This window comes from Haliotis rubra, unplaced genomic scaffold, assembly GCF_003918875.1.
Source record: "Haliotis rubra isolate DU_JTF1 unplaced genomic scaffold, ASM391887v1 Scf616, whole genome shotgun sequence".
In the NCBI taxonomy this organism is placed as follows: Eukaryota; Metazoa; Mollusca; class Gastropoda; order Lepetellida; family Haliotidae; genus Haliotis; species Haliotis rubra.
The window spans coordinates 430,061-456,906 of NW_025767320.1; the positions used below are offsets into that span (position 1 = coordinate 430,061).

At 44.1% G+C, this 26,846-nt stretch overlaps 1 protein-coding gene across 1 annotated transcript in view; it reads right to left on the bottom strand.

Moving 5' to 3' along the window:
* The window catches only part of LOC124256054 (nucleoporin NUP188-like), an 80,094-nt gene that overhangs the window by 12,158 nt on the left and 41,090 nt on the right, over positions 1–26,846 (bottom strand). The window contains 21 exon segments of the mRNA XM_046689979.1: positions 439–570; positions 2,608–2,686; positions 3,089–3,151; positions 3,153–3,214; positions 4,265–4,339; positions 4,792–4,929; positions 5,349–5,501; positions 6,277–6,384; positions 6,867–6,935; positions 7,555–7,686; positions 9,117–9,334; positions 9,696–9,850; positions 11,903–11,988; positions 13,223–13,297; positions 14,313–14,444; positions 19,887–19,962; positions 20,983–21,132; positions 21,809–21,912; positions 23,921–23,989; positions 25,555–25,614; positions 25,616–25,672. Coding sequence (XP_046545935.1) covers positions 439–570; positions 2,608–2,686; positions 3,089–3,151; positions 3,153–3,214; positions 4,265–4,339; positions 4,792–4,929; positions 5,349–5,501; positions 6,277–6,384; positions 6,867–6,935; positions 7,555–7,686; positions 9,117–9,334; positions 9,696–9,850; positions 11,903–11,988; positions 13,223–13,297; positions 14,313–14,444; positions 19,887–19,962; positions 20,983–21,132; positions 21,809–21,912; positions 23,921–23,989; positions 25,555–25,614; positions 25,616–25,672 — 2,193 coding nt within the window.

The following is a 26,846-nucleotide window of genomic DNA, read 5'->3' on the forward strand; positions in this document are numbered from 1 at the left end:
GGACAGTGTTTCCATGGAGAAAGAGGAGGAGAGGGTGGAGATGGAGAAAGAGCCGGAGAGGGTGGGGATGGAGAAAGAGGAGGAGAGGGTGGAGATGGAGAAAGAGTTGGACATTGTTTCAGTGGAGAAAGAGGAGGAGAGGGTGGAGATGGAGAAAGAGTTGGACAGTGTTTCAGTGGAGAAAGAGGAGGAGAGGGTGGAGATGGAGAAAGAGTTGGACAGTGTTTCCGTGGAGAAAGAGGAGGAGAGGGTGGAGATGGAGAAAGAGTTGGACAGTGTTTCAGTGGAGAAAGAGGAGGAGAGGCTGGAGATGGAGAAATAGGACTTGGAGAAAGAGTTGGACAGTGTTTCAGTGGAGAGAGAGGACGTGGAAAAAGAGCTGGACAGTGTTTCGATGGAGAAAAAGGAGGAGAAGAACAGAAGTGACTTGCCACCCACCTTACTGAGTATCCTGTAGCAGGTGGTTACACAGGATATGAAGGTGCCGAATGTGGGCTGTGTCTCCTGATCCACCGACGGGGTGCTGAACCCCAGACCCAGGAAGCAGTCGTACTCACTGGTGTCCATGCTCTGTCAGGGAATACGCACAAATTAGCATCGCATGGATGATGGGTTTGGCTTTTGTTTTGCTTGTTGTTTTACGCCACAACTCAGCAGTATTCCAGCTACATGGCGGCAGTCTGTAAATAATCGAGTCTGGACCAGACAATCTAGTGATCAGCATCATGAGCATCCACTTAATTAGGATACAATGACTGGTCAACCAAGTCAGCAAGCCTGACCACCCGATACCGTTAGTCACCTTTATGACTGACTGACTGAGTTTGGTTTTACGCCGCTTTTAGCAATATTCCAGCAATATCACGGCGGGGGACACCAGAAATGGGCTTCACTCACTGTACCCATGTGGGGATTCGAACCCGGGTTTTCGGCGTGACGAGCCAACGCTTTAACCACTAGCAGTCACCTCTTATGACAAGCATGGGTGACTGACAACCAATTCTAACCCGGATCTTCACAGGTTCATGCATGATGGGACCTTATTAACTCTTTCAACACCAGTCAACCAGAGGCATTTACTGCCATGACACCGAGTTCCCAGAGACTCTGAGGTCATAGATGAAGCCTATGTTTATGAAGGAAATTATAAGCTTGTAAAACGTTATTGCTACTACATCCCATACACAATTTAAAAGATCTAATCCTACTGTTGATAAATATGAAGTTTATTTTTATAATATTATTAAATTTATACAACTACAACTTAAATAAATTTATATTTGAATGAAAATGCAAGCTTACATTTATAACGCCCAGATAAACCACTTAAAGGAGCAAAAACTATGGCGATTTTTTCCATTTGTGACATGTCACAATATGCCCCGGTGCCTTTTCTTTTATATTTTCATCTTTACGTAATCAGAAAATTATTATAAAAAAGATTTCTTAAACAATATGTATGGTCAGCCTATTTCCCGATATCTGTGGCTTTCCGCCGGTAAAATGACATAACAACTGAAAATACCTCCGTTTTCGAAGCTTCAGATGAATAACATGCAAATCGCTTGATGTCGGGCATCGCTTGAAAGCTCTGAACATCAACAATATCACTGTACCCTTGTCAAGAGTATTTTCACAGTTGTAAGAAGCGATTTTATTGGATAAAATTGGTTTCTAATGACGCTTTTTCACAGTCTGCTATAAGGGTCGTCATTGGTCAAAATCAGACACGTGACCTAAGGCAGCCAATCATATTACAGCAATGGATATCGTCCTCGTGAAACTTAAAACCTTTAGATTTAGACAAAAGTTTTGGGTAAAATAATGGTATTCTGAACATATTAAGCAAGAAATCGCTACCCCATATCGTAAATTATGGAACTTATTGGATGTATCGTGGCTTGGTTATGACCTGTGACAAAAATGCTTCATGTATGTATTTTCGCATTAAACATCGTGGTCCGAAAGCGTGAAGATTGAGGCGGCGAGCGCGAGATGTCACTCGTCAGTGACTTGACTTGCATTACATGATCGCACAAAAAGATGGAAATAGTAATTTTATATGTACGTTTGACAACTTTAATGAATGCTGTTGTTGATTTTATTCATTAGTTATTCAATTTATTTAATAATTTCCTCGAAACATCGTTACTTTGCTCTTTGACAATGTTTATTGTAGACCCGCTGCAGAAGCATGTGTCCGAGAATCGTTGTTTTCAATAACATTGCGAAAAATAGTTTATAATTTTAATTCTGCTGATAATATATGATAAATTGAAATTTAATAAGTGTTTTCAGACATTGTGAAATGTGATAGATTTGATATATGAATCAAAAGTCAGGTAGGTTCCTAAAATTATGTCTCATTTTGACGTGACTACTGCCTGGCCGATTAATCGGCCTCCGGTGTCTGGGGACTCATAACGTTGTGGCCGATTATTCGGCCTGCGGTGTTGAAAGGGTTAACATTGAACCTTATCATCCTGGTAGCACTGTGGGACGTTAGCATCAAGAACTCTTAGAACTGTTGAACAAGAGATAAAAGGGAAAGTCTAATTGGCTTTAAAATATTGTTTTCACCACATCTTCACATCCTGCCATGTTTACCTGGTCCAGGAGGACTTCGCACAGGTCGGGGGTGAAATGTTTCAGCGCCGTCAAACTCCGAGACAAAATACTCAACATTCTGAAAACAAAACAAATTGATGAAAAATGATTGTTGCCAGCTTCAAGTCTGCTTTAACAGCTCATGAATCTAGTGTTCTGTCGTGGTTACATGGAAGAGCCATCAAAACTGAACTAATCTAAATGGGAATATTTTTTCATTATTCTATACATTAAATTAGGATGTAGGATGAGAAAGCCACAATAACTCGGTGCGCCTAGTGGCAGCAAGAGTTGTATACTCCCCAGGGAGTTGAGATTGCTAATACGATGTGCAGTTGATATTGACATCCAATGATCGAGGGAAAAAATACCAGCGCCTTGAGCATGCACTAGTGCGTGGATATGTGCGCTATATAAATATCCTATAATAATAATAATAAATAATAAATTAGCCTGTTATTCTATACAGCATCTTCCCTACCTGAGTTGTACACAGACCAGCTGTGTGGTGGGTTGTTCCAGGTCCTCTGTGGATGCCTGGTGCTGCAACATGGGGGGACGAGTGGATGGAATCCTTTTTGCTGACTCTGTCCTGGCCGCGCTGTTGCTGCAATATCAACAGTAGCCATGACAACCTCAAGGAAGGTGCCATTCCGATTCACCAAATCAACTGGAGAAAGTGGGTGTGCAATCTTAAATGAATACCTCTACATTCATCAATCAGAAAACTTGTACAAGCGAATGGAGACCTTCACTCCAGGGAGACAACCCTGACAAGCTGTGTGTACGCTATTATGTCTACATGAGGCCTAGGGATGGTTCACTTTGGATCTTATGTCAACCATTGTGATGTCATTGGATTGTGAGGTCATGGTTACCAACTGTGTTTGCTTGTTTGTTGCAAACACAACACTGAGCAATACTGAAGCAATGTAACATTGGCCGCTACTTAATCTGGACCAACCAATCAGTGATCAATATATGATCAACACTGTCACGGAACTATGAGGTGAGGTGAAATTGGGTTAACGTCGTGCTTGAGAATATTTCGCTCATATGACGACGTCCATGCGTGTGTATGTGTATGTGCAGCTGCTTGTACTAGCCCAGACTGAAGCTGGTTTTATAGTGCTAGCCCACTGAGATACCATGCCGCAGTGAAGCATGAATACCCCACTCAGACACATTATACTGACTCCGGGCCGACGAGTCCTTGTTGTACCCATTAATGCCAAGCGCCAGGCAGGGACCAACAAGTACCATACTTAAGCGTCGAACCCGCGACCTTCCGCTCTCCGGGCGGACGCTCTTCCCACTAAACCACGGAGGCAGTGCCAGAGAACTATGACATGCACTCAGCTCAAGTCACAGATATGACTTTCTACAAATGACTTTGTGAGCGAGTATAATTTTATGCCGCTTTTAGCAATATTCCAGCAATATCACGGCAGGGGACACCAGAAATGGGCTTCACACATTGTATCCATGTGGGGAATCGAACCCAGGTCTTCAGCATGACAAGCAAACGCTTTAACCACTGGGCTACCCCACTGAAACAGAGATAGTCATGATGACCTATCTATTCATCTCACAAGCACAAGTTGAAAGGAACTGACCCTTTCCTGGCAGCACCTGAAGTGAGACAAGTGTTACTGACCTCGAGGACGTGCAGCAGATACCGTGGTCTGATGAGCAGTGCTATGAAGGTCTGGCTCATGTACACCATTGAGGTCTGGAACAGAACATTTGAAAATACATCATACTGAACAAAGGTACAGCTTCAGTTGCAGAGATATATATCATATATATCACTGGATTTTGATGTCACTGTAACAGATGGCATCACAATGATGTGGAATGCATTGTACTCAGACTTTTTCGAGTTATATCAAATGATCTCACACAAATGTTATATTCAATATGGTTTTATGCCGTTTTTAGCAATATTCCAGCCATATCACGGCAGGGGACATCAGAAATGTGCTTCACAAATTGCACCCATGTGGGGAATCGAACCTGTGCCTTCAACGTGACGAGCAAACGCCTTAACCACGAGGCTACCCCACCGCCCGATACATATTCAATGGAAGAAAGGTTGGACGATAAGAATGGTTAGATGATAAACCAGGTTTGGTAACAAATCAGGGCTAAATTCTGCAACACCATAATGATTATAAAACTAACCAGGAACTTGTCGAGCACGTCCGGTAGATGAAGGCGCCATTCCCGACTGAAGGCAGACAGCTGACAGATGAAGTCACAGGATGACTCCGCCTCCCGGAGTGCTGTGTCCAGCAGGCTGATACGGGCAATCTCCATCGACTGAGGAAACACAGCGGACATTACGTACTGGTCAACTTTAGGTAACAGGCTATGTATCTGTTGTTCCACCAGACTAGGGTCATCACAACTGTGTTATATTACTGCATTGTACTCTAGTCAGTATTTACTCCAACACAATGTACCCAACCCAACCTTGTAATCACACCTTGTGTCCCACCCTTCCAGTTTATCACATGTTCATGTGCCCCAGCCACCTGTGTTATATCATCACACCTTGTGTCCCACCCTTCCAGTTTATCACATGTTCATGTGCCCCACCCACCTGTGTTATATTATCACATCTTGTGTCCAACCCTTTCAGTTTATCACATGTTCATGTGTCCCACCCATCTGTGATATATTATCACACCTTGTGTCCCACCCTTCCAGTTTATCACATGTATATGTGCCCCACCCACCTGTGTGATCCTGTCCTGATGTGCCCCGGCGAAGCTGAGAGCGTCCTCCAGGAAGGAGTGTCTGAGGGCGGCCAGCACTGTGGAGTACACCTCCATACACAGGCAGTACACGTTGTGCCATGACTGGACCATGGGCACAAAGAAGCTGCCAGACTGAAAACAGCGACATAATATTACCATGAACAGTGAATACACTCATATTCAAAAAGTTTGTAGAAACTACTTACTAACAGCAGCGTATGAAATAAGCTAAAAATCCAGCCAGACATCAGGGCTGGTAACTTCAAAATGTTACCAGCCCCAAATGGATTTAACCAGACCAGACACCAAGATATGATGAATTTATTCAGATATATGGAACATCTAACATTTTTACCAGACCATCAGGCTGGCTAGCTGTAATAAACCGTCCATTAGAAATCTAGCCTGCCTCGGGCGATAGGACGGGCCTTATTTCATACACTGCTAACAGTGAACACAATCATAACGAGTTGCTAACTATATGTGTGATGTTTTGGGAGGTCACTGCCTTTAAACAAGATGTTTGGAAAGACAAAAATAGTGCCTGTAAACAAGATGCTTAGAAAGACAGAATAGTGAGCCAAGCCGCCCAAGCAGAGCTGCCAAAGCAGAGCAGAGCCTGGCACAATCTTTTCATTGTCTATTTGTGCGATTGGCCAGGGAAACAAACAAGCTTCGGCTCTCTCTATTCGGTCAACATCACATAGAGCTCACATGTGAACATCCAAGTTAGACTTTTGTCTTCAGCAACCCTGCTTATCATTAAGAGAGACTAACATAAACCGAGCCTGACTTGGTTGACACATTGTATCCTTGTTGAGTAGATCTGGTTTGTCCAGACATGATAATATTGCTGTGATGTAGCTGGAATATTGCATGTGACAAAATAACGTCATATAGACACTACCTTAAGGGGCACGGCTGGCCTGGAGAAGATGTCCTCGTTAGTGTAGCAGTTGGTGACCACCAGGCAGGTGTGTGGGGTCAGGTCCGCCAGGGACAGCGCTGCAGAACCCTGCAATACAATACACAGGTGTGTAATCAACCAGTACTACACCTATATCACCTACACTGTACATCCATTTACCTGGACTGTACCTACACTTACCTTGACTGTACAGTCACATTTACCTGAAGTGCACTTAGATTTACATTGACACTGCCTACAGTTACATTGACTGTACCTGTATTTACCTTGACTGTACCTACACTTACCTTGACTGTACAGTCACATTTACCTGAAGTGTTCTTAGATTTACATTGACTGTACCTGTATTTACCTTGACTGCACCTACACATACCATGACTTTACCTTGATTGTACCTACACATACCATGACTTTACCTTGATTGTACCCACACATACCATGACTTTACCTTGATTGTACCTACAGTTATCGACTATGCTTGCACTTACCTCGACAGTACACACATTTACCTTGACTACACATTCATTAAGTCAGCCCCAGGTAAAACAGCAACAGTAGGAGTTACCTACCCTTTCAGACCGGGCCACACTCAGAAGTAGCAGGAACACAGCATGGACGTATGGCAGCCCTCGCTTGGCCTGCAGACAGACATAATATCATATTGTCAGACTGTTAGTTATTTTCTTATAAATGTTTGTACTTATTCACTTTTCAAGATACCAGTTCACAGATAAATCTATAAAGATTATTATTATTTCTGAATAAAACATACAGTATATTCTATATGAAACTATTGTAATCATTTTTTCAAAATGGCTGCTGTGGTGCATCTACAGCATAATAGCGGACCGCCTCCGTGGTGTAGTGGTTATAGCGTCCGCCCAGAGAGCGGAAGGTCGCGGGTTCAATCCCCGACCGCGTCATACCAAAAGACGTTAAAATATGGTACTTGTTGGTCCCTGCCTGGCGCTTGGCATTAATGGGTACAACAAGGACTGGTTTGCTCGGAGTCAGTATAATGTGTCTGAGTGGGGTATCCATGTTTCACTGCGGCTTGGCATCTCAGTGGGCTAGCACTATAAAACCAGCTTAAGTCTGGGCTAGTACAAGCAGCCGCACATACACACACACACACGCATGCACGTCGTCATATGAGCGAAATATTCTCAAGCACGACGTTAAATCCAATTTCACCTCACCTCATAATAGCACGGTAGAATAACGCGGTAGAAGAGCGTGGTAGAACAGTGCATCTACCTTCATGAATAACTCCACGGAGATGAGCAGGGTCTGCAGGATGGAGTGCTGCTGCAGGATGGGCATCCACACCTGGTCGTCCCCGATCACCTCGATCAGTTCCTCCAGCAGGCTGCAGGTGACAATCTGAAGCTGATAGATATACAACACACATATTATAAATCATAACAAGCATTGTCACTAAGGTGACATAATCCCCCGCCACAAATTATCAAATCAAACTAAAAGAGTAATGAAAGTGAAGGTTGTAGTTTAAGATGAAGTTAAATGTCAACAAAAACATGACCAGTCAACCTCTCTTGATATCTTGCTTTGTAGCTGTTCAAACACACAAATATTTTCAAGACTCACTTTGACCTTGACATGAATGTCATGGTGTATGAAATATGCAAAAACTAGTAATAGAGAAATTGCTTATCAAACAACATTCAAGAGAAGTCTTGAAAGTCTATGAAGAAAATCCAGTGAACCGTTCTTGAGATATCTTGCTGACAATCTTAACATACTGAAATCTTCAAAGTGTCGCTGTGACCTTGGAAATCACGTGAAGGTCACCATACTCGACTGGGTCTTGCACCTTCCCTATATGAAGCTTGGTGTCAAATATGAAGAAAATCCAGTGAACAGTTCTTGAGGTATCTCGCTGACAAGCTTAACATGCAGGCTAACATGCTGAAATCTTCAAAGTGTCGTCGTGACCTTGAAATTATGGGAAGGTCACCAAAATCGACTGGGCACTGTGCCTTCCCTAGATAAAGCTTGTTTTCAAATATGAAGAAAATCCAGTGAACGGTACTTGAGGTATCTTGCTGACAAGGGTAAAATGTTAAAGTCCCCTGGTGCCCTTGAAATGAAGGTCAAGGTCACCAAACCTGATTGGGACCTTTCTTATACTGTGATGAACCTAGGTACCAAGTATGAAAAGAATCAAGTCAATGGTTCTTAAGATATTCCAATTCGTACATACGGACGGATGGAGCCTAATACTATATCGCTGCTTCGTGCTAAACGCACAGCGGGGGATAATTACATGTTGAACATACCCACAGTGATCTGATTGGCCAGTCACTACATGCTGGGTTACAGTGTGAGTACGAGAGTGGTCACAAGGAGGATCAAAATGGCACACAAAATATTTCAAAGAACAAAGGTTAGCAGCTAGTGTTGGGAATTGCCTGAAATCTCACAATTGTTGATTGGTTCATTACCAACGAGCAATCATTGAAAATAATTGCTTAGCGTCATAGCACTTTTCTCAAAGCATTCGTACATATGCTACAATATAGGAGGTACGAATTCTATGAGAATAGTTACGAGATCGTAGGCTTACGAGAGCTTAGTGAAACGGGGCCAACGTCTTAAAGGCTAACCCACGAGTAAGGTTAATCATCACAAATCTGGAAAACAAAACTAATCACGGAATCCATGAGGACACACATGCCCAAACATAACCTGGATCTGTGAGGCAGGTTACACATAGACATAGACTCACTATCAGACATAAACACTGTCATTAAAAATGTCTGACCTCTCAGGTCTGAGTTCTCCATCCTACCACTCACTTTGAGTTTAGCATCAACGGTCTCCCCCTCTTTGCTGCCTGTATCCCTGGGTTCCCCCTCTTTCAGCTGGGTGCTCCCCACCTCCCTTGTGTCCCCAGTCTTGGGCTGAGTGCTGCCCGGGTCCCTCATCTCCCACGGTGCTGGCAGCTGGCGGGAACTCTGTATCAGCACGGAGCAGATATTGGGCAGCAGGTCCGTCAACTTGTCCGTGTCGAGAGCTACCAAAGATATCAGCACAGTGAGCTAGAAGCAGGGATGGCAACAGGAAAATCTATTTTCAGCGGAAAACTTAATATTGTGTCATCGAATGGGGGTTTCTCAATGGATTTAGACGATTCACAATTGAACAATTTGAAATAAAGTCCGCGGAAATTTGCCATCCCCGTAGAAGTACAACAGGATGAGCTACAAGATATTACTAGCACTACAACATACAAGCATAACCATAGCTATAACATGACACCACAGCTACAATGTACCACTACAGATACAACATGCCACATAACTACCATATACATCCAGAACTTTAACATATAACAGATCAAGTGTGTTTAAGAGATACAAGTATGTTGGACTCACCAACGTTGTTCTCCTGTCTGCTGTGCTGTAGCAGTATGGTGAGGCAGCCGAGGAGGCCGATCTGTACGGAGGGGATGAGAGTCTCGCTGTTCGCACACGTCTCCCCCACTGCCTCCCGCAGTGTCACCATCATGGCGGAGGGCTTGCTGATGCAACTGAAAAATGACATGTATTTTTGTTAATTCCACATGCAAATGAGCAACATAACAGTCTCCATGGCTTTCCAAGGAGCTCTAAAAATTTTTGCCAATCAGCATCAGATCTTTTCGAAAACATAACCAGTAATAGAAGTAAGAAGTAGAGTGAGTGAGTGAGTAAGTTTAGTTTTATGCCACTTTTAGCAATATTCCAGCTATATCTGGTGTCTACATCAGGGGACACCAGAAACGGGCTTCACACATTGTGCAGGTCTTGGGCGTGACTAGCGAATGCTTTAACCACTAGGCTACCCCACCGCCCCAGTAAGTAGTAGACGTACAGCCGACCAGTCTCAGTTAAAGAGAGACAATGGTGTTATCTGAATGTGATGTCACAGTAGCTGATGACATAAGAATGCACCTTTATCACCTTGGAGGAATTGCTTGATCTCAGACCTGTGAAGGTCAGGGTTAGAATATTGATCTTCAGTAACCTCTGCTTGTCGTAAAAGGCAACTAACTGGATCAGGTGGTCAGGCTCGCTGACTTGGTTGACACATGTCATCAGTTCCCAATTGCGCAGATTGATGCTCATGCTGTTGATTACTGGATTGTCTGGTCCAGACTCGATTATTTACAGACAGCTGCCATATAGCTGGAATATTGCTGAGTGCGGCGTAAACTTTAACTCACTCACTTGATCTCACCCAAGAAGTATCGCCTGTTGAAGTTTGGATCATAAACATTTTTAAGATAGGTCTGTGATAGGTCTGAATATCATTTACCTTCCCATATTGACATCAAGCCTAACATGTTCACCATGTCCTAGATTCTGTTGGTTGCTTGGAAGGAAACATTAGGAGTTAAAGGACATACATCTAATTATTGTCCTACAGAGTTACCTACCTTGCTTCATATTTCAGACAGCGTTTTGCCAGTGTGAAGAGCAGTGTTGACTATAGACATGAGCTTCATATTCCCGACAGAGTTATCTACCTTGCTTCATATTTCAGACAGCGTTTTGCCAGAGTGAAGAGCAGTGTTACTATAGACATGAGCTTCATATTCCTAACAGAGTTACCTTACTTGCTTCATATTTCAGACAGCGTTTTGCCAGAGTGAAGAGCAGTGTTGACTATGGACATGAGCTTCATATTCCTGACAGAGTTACCTACCTTGCTTCATATTTCAGACAGCGTTTTACCAGTGTGAAGAGCAGTGTTGACTATAGACATGAGCTTCATATTCCCGACAGAGTTATCTACCTTGCTTCATATTTCAGACAGCGTTTTGCCAGAGTGAAGAGCAGTGTTACTATAGACATGAGCTTCATATTCCTAACAGAGTTACCTTACTTGCTTCATATTTCAGACAGCGTTTTGCCAGAGTGAAGAGGAGTGTTGACTATGGACATGAGCTTCATATTCCTGACAGAGTTACCTACCTTGCTTCATATTTCAGACAGCGTTTTGCCAGTGTGAAGAGCAGTGTTACTATAGACATGAGCTTCATATTCCCGACAGAGTTACCTACCTTGCTTCATATTTCAGACAACGTTTTGCCAGAGTGAAGAGCAGTGTTACTATAGACATGAGCTTCATATTCCTGACAGAGTTACCTTACTTGCTTCATATTTCAGACAGCGTTTTGCCAGAGTGAAGAGCAGTGTTGACTATGGACATGAGCTTCATATTCCTGACAGAGTTACCTACCTTGCTTCATATTTCAGACAGCGTTTTGCCAGTGTGAAGAGCAGTGTTACTATAGACATGAGCTTCATATTCCCGACAGAGTTACCTACCTTGCTTCATATTTCAGACAGCGTTTTGCCAGTGTGAAGAGCAGTGTTGACTACAGACATGAGCTTCATATTCCCGACAGAGTTACCTACCTTGCTTCATATTTCAGACAGTGTTTTGCCAGTGTGAAGAGCAGTGTTACTATAGACATGAGCTTCATATTCCTGACAGAGTTACCTTACTTGCTTCATATTTCAGACAGCGTTTTGCCAGTGTGAAGAGCAGTGTTGACTATGGACATGAGCTTCATATTCCTGACAGAGTTACCTACCTTGTCCAGTGTTTGACGAGGGTGAAGAGCAGAGCACTGGCTACTGATGCTAGTTTCATGTTTAGAGCTGTAAGACTTCCATTAAACTGAAAACAATATAAAAATTTAAGTGAAGAAAAAATATATACCAGAGCACTGTTCATAACTTGGGCAGAGGTAACTGCAGTAATATTTTCTAGAGATTTTTCAAATTCAACACATGGTAGGCATAGCAAATGCTTGTTGAGTAGGAGAGAAAGTTAGGTATGGCGTCGACAGATCATCATCCTGGCCTTGATAAGGGACACAACTCTGCACAGCAAATGGTGTTGCCTTATACAACTGGTTCACATGTTTTCCTGATCAAAAAGTGATTTTTCATTGCTTTCAGCAATACTCTATCCATACAATGCTTCAGAAAGATTAATTCTGGACCAGACACTCCTGTGATCATCATTCCAGCTATAAGGAGGCGGTCTGTAAATAATCGAGTCTGGAACAGACAATCCAGAGATCAACAGCATGAGCATCGATCTGAGCAATTGGAATACGTTGTCATGTGTCAACCAAGTCAGCGAGCTTGACCACCCAATCCCGTTAGTCGCCTCTTATGACAAGCATGGGTTACTGAAGACCAATTCTAACCCGGATCTTCACAGGTCAAAAAAAGAAAAGGTACCGATAACATGGTATCAACCATAGGTTACTTGGGAGCTAAATTCCATCATGGAGTCACACAGTTCTAATTAACCAACTCACATTTAGCTGTCCATTATTAACAAGCATGAGCTGCCAGGAACCAATTCAAAACCTGGAACCCCATACGTTTGTTTAATCATCCAAGTCAGTGATCCACATTATACACTTAATTTTCAAAGCAGCTCTATCTGCAACTTTAGCTGCTAGCTATAAGCCTACATCTAGTAAAGCCCTGTATGGTCAAGCAAAACCAGCTTGTAACACTCGTAAAATACCATTGCCCGACGCCCGGGTCAAGTGGAATTCTCCAGTTGGTCAAATATCCACATTAAACTTTACCGTGGAACAGTAGAGCCAAACTACTGAAATGTTTTGACATCTGTATTTTCATCATGATATACAAATGCTACCAGCTAACGTCTGTTAGCTGTTCTGTTATTTATAATTAATAAAGATTATTTGCAAAAGAAACCCAATTGTTATTGTGGTCAAGTGAAATTAGTATTTAGTCAAGTGGATTTTGAAAGTTAACTGGACCTGTGTCAGTGGAGTTTTGAAAAAATGTTCAAACCCTGTGTTTAATGAAAATAATGCCACAAGATGTGGACTTCAAACCCCAGGAAGTAGTGACCAAAATCTCACCTGGGCCTGAATTCCAGCCAGCAGATCCATGACAATCTTCTCCTTCACCTTGTCAGGCAGCGTCAGATCATCCACCTGGACGGACAACATACTCAAGGTGTTACTGAGGGAGACAATAGATCCTAACCTTGGGTTCCATTCTTATCACAATAACAATGGCATAGTAGGGGTGAAACGGTACGCTTTTACCACGGTACGGTACGTGTTGCGGTATAAGGCATTCGATTCGGTCCGTTTCGATTTGGTATGTGAGATATGATCATAATGCCAAAAAATGACAAGAAGAGTCAAACCTTACATGTGATTGTTTAATAACATGGAAATTAAATAACCATAATGTTTGTTCTTTTGAATGAACAAAACTGTCATTTTATGACTAGAAAGAAATGCCGGTACGAAAACAGAAAGTTTGGATTGCTTTATGGTATACCAAACCAAAGGCAAAATACCGTGGTTCTATTAATACCGCGGTACACCATTTCACCCCTATGGTATACCGGAGATACATAGATCACAGAGGTATGGCACCCATTGACCCTTATATTAGTGCTAAAATCGTCATATCCTATGTGATTCTATGGAACATACAACAGTCAAAGGGGCGAGTTAATGAGAGAGTGGGTGTGTGTGTGTGTGTGAGTGTGTGTGTGAGTGAGTGAGTGAGTGGGTGGGTGGGTGTGAGCGAGTGAGGGTGTGTGTGAGTGGATGTGTGAGTAAGTGGGTGGGTGTGTGAGCGAGTGAGAGGGTGTGTGAGCGAGTGAGTGGGTATGTGAATGAGTCTGTGAGTGGGTGTGAGCGAGTGGGTGTGTGAGTGAGTGGGTGGGTGAGCGAGTGAGTGCGTGTGTTAGCGATTGAGTGGGTGTGTGAGCGATTGAGTGGGTGTGTGAGTGAGTGGGTGGGTGAGCGAGTGAGTGCGTGTGTTAGCGATTGAGTGGGTGTGTGAGCGATTGAGTGGGTGTGTGAATGAGTGGGTCTGTTAGCATTAGGACCAAGTTCAAGAACAGGATAATCTATAAAACGGTAGAGCTAAATGAGGTTCAAACAACACAAGTCAAAGTGGAGCAGTCATAAAACAATAATGTCCACTGACCTTGAACTTGGACGATGTGATGAGGAAGTTCTTCCAGGCCAACAGGAGCTGCAGAGTAGCATTTTCCTTCATCTCTTCATCCCCACTAACTTCAGCGTTCTCCCCCTCTGCCACCAGACAACGCCTCAAGAACTGGAACACAATGGTGAATAGTGACGGGGTATGTTCCATGCTGCAGCCAGTAATACTAGAGGTACCATGGCAGGTTTTGAAATGAAAATATAACCACCAAGTAAAATTCAGGAAAGGCCGGTGCCATGTCCAGGTTATTTATAATAATGATAATAATAATAGAGCATTTGTATGGCGCCTTTCCAGGCTAGATATCCTGCTCAAGGCACACAAAATGTCAATAGAGTCAACAGAAAGCTTCTCGAAAGAGATGAGTTTTTAGGAGACTAGTTCTAAATCTGGGATAAACAGAGCATGAACGGATGTTGTGAGGCTGACAGTCCACTCTTTAGCAGCAGCGTAAGAGAAGGAACGTTGTCCAAATCGTGTGAGCTTGACTTTTGTACTGTCAAGAGGTTCTGGTTTTCTGATCGAAGTGATCTAGATGGACAATAAGGTTGTATCAGTTCTGAGAGGTAGACAGGAGCTGTGTCGGTCAAACATTGATGAGCCAAGCAAAGGATTTTGAAGTTGATCCTGTGCTTGACAGGAGTGAGTGAGTGAGTTTAGTTTTACGCCGCCCTCAGCAATATTCCAGCGGTCTGTAAATAATCGAGTCTGGACCAGACAATCCAGTGATCAACAGCATGAGCATCGATCTGCGTAATTGGGAACCGATGACATGTGTCAACCAAGCCAGCGAGCCTGACCGCCCGATTCCGTTAGTCGCCTCTTACGACAAGCATAGTCGCCTTTTGTGGCAAGCATGGGTTGCTGAAGACCTATTCTACCCCAGATCTTCACGGGTGCTTGACAGGAAGCCGATGGAGTTCTTGCAACACTGGAGATATATGGTCGTATCTGTGACTGAGAGATATGATACGAGCAGCAGTATTCCGTACACGCTGTAATTTTAGCCCCCCACACAGTATGCAGGGTATTCTTGAAGCACAAGGTTTGGTGGGTAGCCCAGTGGTTAAAGTGCTCTCTCATCACGCCGTAGACCTAGGTTTGACCACCCCGTGGGTACAATGTGTGAAGCCCATTTGTGATATTGCTGGAATATTGCTAAGAACAGGCAAAAACCATATTCACTCAAGTCTGGTGGAGATTCAATGTTGTAATGAAAACTACAACAGTATGTATGGCATACTCAACCCTGGAACACGCACTCCCGTTTCACAAAGCTATCGTAGCGCTACAACTGTCATACCTCCTATACTGGGCACCGTTTCACAAAGCTATCGTAGCGCTACGACTGTCGTACCTCCTATACTGGGCCCCATTTCACAAAGCTATCGTAGCGCTACGACTGTCGTACCTCCTATACTGGGCACCGTTTCACAAAGCTATCGTAGCGCCACGACCGTCGCATACCTCCTATACTGGGCCCCATTTCACAAAGCTATCGTGAAGCGCCACGACTGTCGTACTCTCTATACTGGGCACCGTTCACAAAGCTATCGAAGCGCTTCGACTGTCGCACCTCCTATACTGGGCCTTGTTTCACAAAGTTATCGCTTCGCCACGACTGTCGTACCTCCTATACTGGGCCCCATTTCACAAAGCTATCGAAGGCCACGACTGTCGCACCTCCTATACTGGGCACCGTTTCACAAAGCTATCGTAGCGCTACGACTGTCGTACCTCCTATACTGGGCCTTGTTTCACAAAGTTATTGTAGCGCTATGACTGTCGTACCTCCTATACTGGGCCCTGTTTCACAAAGTCATCGTTGCGCTACGACTGTCGTACCTCCTATACTGGGCCCTGTTTCACAAAGTTATCGTGAAGGCCACGACTGTCGCACCTCCTATACTGGGCCTTGTTTCACAAAGTTATCGTGGCGCTTATGACTGTCGCATTACCTCCTATACTGGGCCCTGTTTCACAAAGTTATCGTAGCGCCTACGACTGTCGTACCTCCTATACTGGGCCTTGTTTCACAAAGTTATCGTAGCGCTATGACTGTTGTACCTCCTATACTGGGCCCTGTTTCACAAAGTTATCGTTGCGCTACGACTGTCGTACCTCCTATACTGGGCCCTGTTTCACAAAGTCATCGTTGAGCTACGACTGTCGTACCTCCTATACTGGGCCTTGTTTCACAAAGTTATCGTAGCGCTATGACTGTCGTACCTCCTATACTGGGCCCTGTTTCACAAAGTCATCGTAGCGCTACGACTGTCGTACCTCCTATACTGGGCCTTGTTTCACAAAGTTATCGTGAAGCGCTATGACTGTCGTACCTCCTATACTGGGCCCTGTTTCACAAAGTCATCGTTATGCCACGACTGTCGTCACTCTCCTATACTGGGCCCTGTTTCACAAAGTTATCGTGGCCTTCACGACTGTCGCATTACCTCCTATACTGGGCCTTGTTTCACAAAGTTATCGAGGCTATGACTGTCGTACCTCCTATACTGGGCCCTGTTTCACAAAGCTATTGTAGCGCCTTCGACTGTCGTGCCTCCTATACTGGGCCCTGTTTCACAAAGTTATCGTAGCGCTTCACGACTGTCGTACCTCCTATACTGGGCCCTGTTTCACAAAAGTTATCAGAAGGCTATGACTGTCGCACCTCCTTTACTGGGCCCTGTTTCACAAAGTTATCGTGAAGCGCTATGACTGTCGCATCTCCTATACTGGGCCCTGTTTCACAAAGTCATCGTTGCGCTACGACTGTCGTACCTCCTATACTGGGCCTTGTTTCACAAAGTTATCGTAGCGCTATGACTGTCGTACCTCCTATACTGGGCCCTGTTTCACAAAGTCATCGTTGCGCTACGACTGTCGTACCTCCTATACTGGGCCTTGTTTCACAAAGTTATCGTGAGCGCTTATGACTGTCGCACCTCCTATACTGGGCCCTGTTTCACAAAGTCATCGTATAGCTTACGACTGTCGCATTACCTCCTATACTGGTCCCTGTTTCAAAGTTATCGAAGGCCACGACTGTCGTTGCCTCCTATACTGGGCCCTGTTTCACAAAGTTATCGTAGCGCTATGACTGTCGTACTTCCTTTACTGGGCCCTGTTTCACAAAGTTATCGTAGCGCTATGACTGTCTTACCTCCTTTACTGGGCCCTGTTTCACAAAGTTATCGTAGCGCTACGACTGTCGTACCTCCTTTACTGGGCCTTGTTTCACAAAGTTATCGTAGCCCTATGACTGTCGTACCTCCTATACTGGGCCTTGTTTCACAAAGTTATCGAAGGCTTATGACTGTCGTGTACCTCCTATACTGGGCCCTGTTTCACAAAGTCATCGTTGCCACGACCGTCGCACCTCTCCTATACTGGGCCTTGTTTCACAAAGTTATCAGAAAGGCTTATGACTGTCGTTACCTCCTATACTGGGCCCTGTTTCACAAAGTCATCGCTAAGGCTTCGACTGTCGCACCTCCTATACTGGGCCCTGTTTCACAAAGTTATCGTGAAGGCCTACGACTGTCGTTACCTCCTATACTGGGCCCTGTTTCACAAAGTCATCGCAGCGCCACGACTGTCGTTACCTCTATACTGGGCCTTGTTTCACAAAGTTATCGTAGCGCTACGACTGTCGTACCTCCTATACTGGGCCCTGTTTCACAAAGTCATCGTTGCGCTACGACTGTCGTACATCCTATACTGGGCCTTGTTTCACAAAGTTATCGTAGCGCTATGACTGTCGTACCTCCTATACTGGGCCCTGTTTCAAAAAGTTATCGTAGCGCTATGACTGTCGTACCTCCTATACTGGGCCCTGTTTCACAAAGTCATCTTAGCGCCACGACTGTCGTACCTCCTATACTGGGCCCTGTTTCACAAAGTTATCGAAGGCCACGACTGTCGCATTACTCCTATACTGGGCCCTGTTTCACAAAGTCATCGTTGCGCCACGACTGTCGCATTACCTCCTATACTGGGCCTTGTTTCACAAAGTTATCGTGAAGGCTTCACGACTGTCGTACCTCTATACTGGGCCCTGTTTCACAAAGTCATCGCGCTTACGACTGTCGTACATCCTATACTGGGCCTTGTTTCACAAAGTTATCGAATGGCTATGACTGTCGTTACCTCCTATACTGGGCCCTGTTTCAAAAAGTTATCGTGAAGGGCTTATGACTGTCGTACTCTCCTATACTGGGCCCTGTTTCACAAAGTTATCGTAGCGCTACGACTGTCGTACCTCCTATACTGGGCCCTGTTTCACAAAGTTATCGTAGCGCTATGACTGTCGTACCTCCTATACTGGGCCCTGTTTCACAAAGTCATCGTTGCGCTACGACTGTCGTACCTCCTTTACTGGGCCTTGTTTCACAAAGTTATCGTAGCGCTACGACTGTCGTACCTCCTATACTGGGCCCTGTTTCACAAAGTCATCGTTGCACTACGACTGTCGTACCTCCTATACTGGGCCTTGTTTCACAAAGTTATCGTAGGGCTACGGCTGTCGTACCTCCTTTACTGTAACATAGACTTACTGTATCCTGTCCTTCTTCAATCCCCAGCTCCCCTGTCAGACAAGGCAACAACAAGTACCATCGTTTATTGTCCTTTCCATTGATATGGCCAGTTCGTCGTTCCAAAACTTTTGGATCCCTGTTCCACAAAACGATGTCACTACTACAAGTGTCATAAGCTTATTTTACAGTATAGGAGATACGACAGTCGCAGCACTACGATAGCTTTGTGAAACAGGGCCCTTGTTGGCTGGGAGTGTAGGGTCACTTTGTGGAATGGGATCCTGCGTTCTGGGCAAATGCTATTACCCTCAAGTCCATGAAGGGGGTCCCAAATATCATGTACAGTATACCCTGGTTATAGTGCAACCATTTGTCCAGGAGAAATTGTGGCATTATAACCAGGTAGGACAGTCAGAGGCCCTGTGCAATCAACAAGGTGATTGAGCTGATGTCTCCTTATACTGAGCCTTGAATCTGGGATTACAAGACTACTTAAAGCATTAATGAGTTCGGTCAATTAATTGAGTCATGTCAATTAACCAATTAAGGTAAGTATACTATAGTTTGGCATGAAATGCATGTGGACCCGTTTTTTTGTAAATATCTCTTCATCCAATGACCCAATCGATCTCAAACTGTGCAAGTGGATTTTTTGTCAGACAACCTAATCACATTGTAAATCACTGATTTTATGCATTTGTATTAAAGAATCTGTCTATGTAACTGTCAACAAAATAAACAGCAGAACGCAAACTGCTTGCAGAGGGAGGGAGCCAATGACCTGTAACACATGTAGCCAGTGTAATTGGCATTCTAAGCAGGGGAAATGACTTTTCTTTCGAAAAAATACATTGGCAATGGCATTATATCCAGTTTGGCATTATAAGCAGAGTATTATAGGTAGGAATTCTGTTCTGGCACAAACATGGCATTATATCCATTGTATATAGTATTCAGCTATGGGGGATTGGATTACAGCTGTGAGTACCACAAAGCTCAGACCCCTGTCACCTACCTCAGTCCACGTGTTGAGTCGTTTGTCCTTGGAGATCATCTGCAGAGACTTCTTCAGTTTGTCGTCCAACTTGGAGCTGCACACACAGAAGAGAGTCAGATATAGTCAGGTGTCACTGCTAGTTTCCATGACATTTAAGACCGCCTCTGTGATGTAGTGGTTAGATCGTCCACCCGGAGAGCAGAAGGTCGCGGGTTCGATCTCCGACCGTGTCATACCAAAAGACGTTAAAACATGGTACTTATTGGTCCCTGCCTGGCGTTCGGCATTTATGGTACAACAAGGACTGGCCAGCTCGGAGTCAGTATAATGTATCTGAGTGGGGTATTCATGCTTCACTGCGGCATGGTATCTCAGTGGGCTAGTACTATAAAACCAGCTTCAGTCTGGGCTAGTACAAGCAGCCTCACATATATATATATACACGCATGCACATCGTCATTTGAGCGAAATATTCTCAAGTATGGCGTTAAACCCCATTTCACCTCACCTCACATCACCATGACATTTTACATCACAATAAAACCAAACTAAAACTCAAATCTCATTCAAACAAATCAGTTCTAAGTCACATTTCTGTATTCTGACGTTGACTAAGTTATATTTCAGCTTTCAGAAATGAAGTGCGGGCACACCAATCTTTCAGGAAAGCGATTAATGAGGTGTTGGCAACATGACGTCACAAAAACACACGCAATCCAGAGATAGGCTGCTATTTCAATACACACAGCAAGTGTGTGCATGTAGACCCCTCCCTGAATGAGTGAGTGAATTGGGTTTTACACCACTTTCAGCAATATTCCAGCAATATCACAGCGGGTGACATAAGAATGTGCTTCACACATTGTACCTATGTGGGGAAATCGAACCCAGGCTCTGTGCACGACGAGCGAATGCTTTAACAACTAGACTACCCTCCCACCCCCTCCCAGCATGAAAGGCTTCTACACTCTCTCTCTCTCAAAGGCAAACATACAGTCAACAGCTTCTGTCAATTAGTACTAAATCAACATATGTAAGTCATTCATGCCCCACCAGTAGTGAGTTTGCCTGCGAAAGCACCATTAAGGAGTCTGTCTGTAAAGGTCAGCAGTACCTGTGGATTATGTAGAGCTCCTGGGCCAGGATCTTGAAGACAAATGCCACAGTTTTTATTTCAAACTTGAGGGAGTGATCATTCAGGTCTGATGTTGGGTCAGGCAGGTTCCGTGTCAGTGGAGCAAACACACTCGGCCAGAAGGCATCCCTGAAACAAATACAGACACCCTTAGTGCTGGCCCCATTTACTTTATGCTGGGGACACTAGGCGGGAGACAGAGGGGGCATACCTGCTTAATGCAGGCCACATTTACGTAAAGCAGGGCACACTCACTGGCTTCAGAGCACAGCTAGTTAGGGGAACACTTACTTGGTTAATAAGGAGATACCATACTTAATGTGGCCACACTTACCTAGTTTGTGACACACTTACATATGGCAGGGGGTGCCTACTTAATGTGGCCACACTTACCTAGTTTGTGACACACTTACATATGGCAGGGGGTGCCTACTTAATGTGGCCACACTTACCTAGTTTGTGACACACTTACATATGGCAGGGGTGCCTTCTTAATGTGGCCACACTTACCTAGTTTGTGACACACTTACATATGGCAGGGGATGCCTACTTAATGTGGCCACACTTACCTAGTTTGGGACACACTTACATATGGCAGAGGGTGCCTACTTAATGTGGCCACACTTACCTAGTTTGGGACACACTTACATATGGCAGAGGGTGCCTACTTAATGTGGCCACACTTACCTAGTTTGTGACACACTTACATATGGCAGAGGGTGCCTACTTAATGTGGCCACACTTACCTAGTTTGTGACACACTTACATATGGCTGAGGGTGCCTACTCGTGTTAGGCATACTTACTTGGTGCGGAGGACCTCCATGGCCGTCTCCCGCAGTCCCCGCCACAAGGAGTGGATGAAGTCGGCACAGGCACACAGCAGGTCTGGAGGACACTGGTAGCTACTCTGGGAACAAGAAAATAACTCTTGTAACAAAATCAAGAAGTAATGCAAAAAACACTATGTTCTTATCCTAAAGCAAAACCTCATGAAACATTCAGTAAACAGTACTAATCCGGCATGAATATAGCTCACATGTGGCTAATCACACCGTCTGAAATAGGTTGGTTGTTGTATAACACCACACTCAGCAATATTCCAACTACATGGATCTTCACAGGGTGGAAAATAGGTACTGTCTGTACAGCGTGTATTCTCTCTCGAATGATGCCTTTGTCCAGTGTTAACTAAGCGTGTCCATGTCAACGATCTTAACAATCTGAACATGAAACAGGTATGGCTGCCAGTCCTTAAGCATGTTCAGCAGACACTTCTGGTGTGTGGATACAAGGTGAGGTGAGGTGAAATTGGATTTAACATCGTGCTTGAGAATATTTCGCTCATATGACGACGTGCATGCGAGTGTATGTGTATGTGCGGCTGCTTGTACTAGCCCAGACTTAAGCTGGTTTTATAGTGCTAGCCCACTGAGATACCATGCCGCAGTGAAGCATGAATACCCCACACAAACACATTATACTGACTCCGAGCCGACCAGTCCTTGTTGTACCCATTAATGCCGAGCACCAGGCAGGGACCAACAAGTACCATAGTTTAACGTCTTTTGGTATGACGCGGTTGGGGATCGAACCTGCGACCTTTCGCTCTCCGGGCGGACGCTCTAACCACTACACCACGGAGGCGGTCTGGATATAAGGAGATGCTTGATGCAATGGCACCAGTATGTTTAACAAGTACCAACATCTGTGGATAGTCTACGAGGACATTGACATTACATGTCAAATTTGAAATTCATCCTCATTGGGTCTATTTTATGAATAGACACATGACCTAAAACAATAACTATAAAAACTAACTGGAATGCCCAGACAAACAAATATTAACATCGAAGTCAGCAATATTCCAGCTCAACTAGCATGGGAACCACAGAACTATCTGCGGAGTTTCTACAGGAAGGAGCAACTGGACGACATACTCAGCCTGGACACAGACAACTAGACTGACTGAATACACTGTGTCATTTAGAAAGTGGTCAAGTGTAACACATGTTACATATAGTGAGTGAGTGAGTTTGGTTATATGCTGCTTTTAGCAATATTCTAGTAATATCACGGTGGGGACACCAGAAATGGGCTTCACACATTGTACCCATGTGGGGAATCGAACCTGAGTCTTCAGCCCGACGAGTGAACGCCTTAACTACTAGGCTACCCCACCGCCCCTTGTTACATATAGAGATTGTTACACAAGCATGCCACATGACTTATATGAAATGGGTGTGAAATTTGTATCGCTCGAGCGAGAGCAAGGGCAAAACATAATTTTACACAAGTTTTGTATAAGTCGTATGTGACACTTACGGGTGTAATAATTTCTTTATTATCCATTTTATTCATGTGCATTTGTGCAGTAAAACACGGTAAGCAAGTGTGACGGTCCTCTTCATTGACGTCATTTTCAATTGTTTAATGATAAAATACAGACACAATGGTAGCTAGGTTACAGTGATATGTGTACATGTGTACATGATATATAAGACACTAGTTATGTTTCACCAAATGGGTAATAATATGGAATACACTCTCTCTCTGTAAAGTACAGATTTTAGTACTTTTGTTGGGTTGAATCCCATCCCGGCAAGTCAGACACCTGAATGACAGCACACAAAGTCAGCCACCTAACCCAGTCATCCACCGAGGCTGTTACAAAAATGGAACTCGGACAACTGGTTGTAGACCACAGACTTTGCGTACCATTCTGATAAGTTTAATTTGGCATGGCTCCCACGGCCAAAAGCTAGGAATACACAATGCCATTTAGAAATGGTCAAATGTAACACGTCTTATTACGGACAAAAGTACTGTATTTTACTGAGATAGTGTAAACCCAAATAAATCATATATTAAACTAGAATGACTTCATGTACAGTGATAATATGGACGAGATGGTTCACCTGTTTCTTGATGTCCATGAGTCCGAGGACCGTCTGCAGACAGGAGCTCTTCCCCAAACTCAGGTCATGCTACAGTAGACAGATAAGTAGTGAGTGAGTGAGTAAGTCAGTATAGTTGTATGCCACTTTTAGCAATATTCCAGCAACATCACAGCAGGGAACACCAGAAATAGGCTTTACACATTGTACCCATGTGGGGAATCGAACCCAGGCCTTTGGCGAGACGAGACCCAGACAGACAAGTCACATGATGTAGGTCAAACAGACTCATAGACTGATAAACTGTTTGTTTTTGTTGTTGACACAGAGTTGATGAGATGTGTTACATTGAAATCAAGATACTGTCCTTCAGCCAAGTGAACAATCCATTCATTGTTATCTGTTTTGTAGAGCTAGTCTATGAAACATGTTTATCTCACCAACACCTGCTCGTCTGACCATCACACTTCAAACTCAGTAACATGTACATCATCTCACAAACACAACTGTATCTCACCTACACACATCTATCTTACCATCACACACCTTCCATAAGTGGTATTTAGAAGCTGGTATGATGAAGAGGAACACTTTTTATGGATAGACAACGATGAGAGTTCTATGGATATGCAACTTCTTTAACATAATTTATCTTACCTTCATGTAAAATACTTTAATTTCATTGGTCAATGACGGTTTAACAAGTTTCCGTGTCACCCTCCCAGGAGGGTGACAACTGGAAAAAATATTACTCGCTGCCACAGTAACCGCCAAGCTCTCCGCCGAGAAGCTGAACGCTAACAATCGTATGACGTTATAATATGACGCATGCCATCCCCGGAGTTCGAAAACCGTTTGATCAGCTGTTTTTGTGTTCACTTTGTACAGATTTATTTTACCGACTTTCACTGCCTTATTTAAGCTATTTTATACATTGAATGGTTTGCACACTCAGCTTAAACATAATTAACAATTTTCATAGCAGTTTTATGCTTGTCAGAATATGTTTCACTGATGTTGAAAATCCAGTCAAGAGTCAGACGCCATTTTGTTTGCATGTCATATAGTCGGTAGCGATCTTTAGCATAAAATAAAATAATATTTTGTACATTTAACATGGCGGTAAGATAAATACGTTGTATGCTTCTCCCTCGGGTAATACGGTCTGATGTACGCCTCTTTGTAGCAGTGTCACCTGAGCCAGTAAGTGAGGGATGACACTGCTACAAAGAGGCGTATATCAGACCGTATTACCCTCGAGAGAAGCATACAACTTATAATGAGTGACGGTTCGGTGTAACTATTGACACAGTTTTCAAGCAAATGTTGCTACACCGAAACGTCACCCATATTATATTAAAGAAGTTGCATATCCATAGAACTCTTCTCATACCAACTTCTAAATGCCACTCAAACAAGTTTTTTTGGATCGACAACTTCTTTATTGCAGTGGCTGCAACGATTCAGTGTAGATCCTAACATTTGTTTGATAACAGTGTTAGGATCTACATCGAAGTTGAAAAGAAGATGTCTATCCATAAAAAGTGTTCCTCTTCATCACACACCAATCTCACCAAAATGCCTCTATCTTAACATCACATTTCCATCAGACAACACACACATATCTAACAACACACACACCCATCCCTCCTTACCTTCTTGCCATCCGAAGAGTCCACCATCTGCACGTTGAGGAAGACCTCGATGAGTCCCGGGCTGTGTCTCCACACACTCTGACAGCAGCTCCAGGATCATCACCTTCAACCGTAGATCCTGCGACAGACAAGACGCTTTTCAGTACACTCAGTAGCACCGTCGATCCGTAAAGATCCGGGTTAGAATTGATCTTCAGTAAGTCATGCTTGTTGTAAGAGGTGACTAACGGGATCTGGTGGTCAGGCTCGCTGACTTGATTGACACATGTCATTGGTTCCCAATCATGTGAGGTGAGGTGAAATTGGGTTTAACGTCGTATTGAGAATATTTTGCTCATATGTTGACGTGCATGCGTGTGTATGTGTATGTGCGGCTGCTTGTACTGGCCCAGACTGAAGCTGGTTTTATAGTGCTAGCCCACTGAGATACCATGCCATTAATTGTTGTACCCATTAATGCCTAGCGCCAGGCAGGGACCAACAAGTACCATATTTAAACGTATTTTGGTATGACGCGGTCGGGGATCGAACCCACAACCTTCCGCTCTCCAGGCGGACGCTCTAACCGATACACCACAGATGCCGTCCCCAATCGTGTAGATCGATGCTCATGCTGTTGATCACTGGATTGTCTGGTCTAGACTCTATTATTTACAGACAAGCATGGATCACTGTGGATCCAGTCAGCCTTCAATCACCACAGGAAGACAAGCATGGATCACTGTGGATCCAGTCAGTCTTCAATCACCACAGGAAGACAAGCATGGGTCACTGTGACCCAGTCAGTCTTCAATCATCACAGGTAGACAAGCATGGGTCACAGTGACCCAGTCAGTCTTCAATCACCACAGGAAGACAAGCATGGATCACTGTGGATCCAGTCAGCCTTCAATCACCACAGGAAGACAAGCATGGATCACTGTGGATCCAGTCAGTCTTCAATCACCACAGGAAGACAAGCATGGGTCACTGTGACCCAGTCAGTCTTCAATCATCACAGGTAGACAAGCATGGGTCACAGTGACCCAGTCAGTCTTCAATCACCACAGGAAGACAAGCATGGATCACTGTGGATCCAGTCAGCCTTCAATCACCACAGGAAGACAAGCATGGATCACTGTGGATCCAGTCAGTCTTCAATCACCACAGGAAGACAAGCATGGGTCACTGTGACCCAGTCAGTCTTCAATCATCACAGGTAGACAAGCATGGGTCACTGTGGATCCAGTCAGCCTTCAATCACCACAGGAAGACAAGCATGGGTCACTGTGACCCAGTCAGTCTTCAATCAT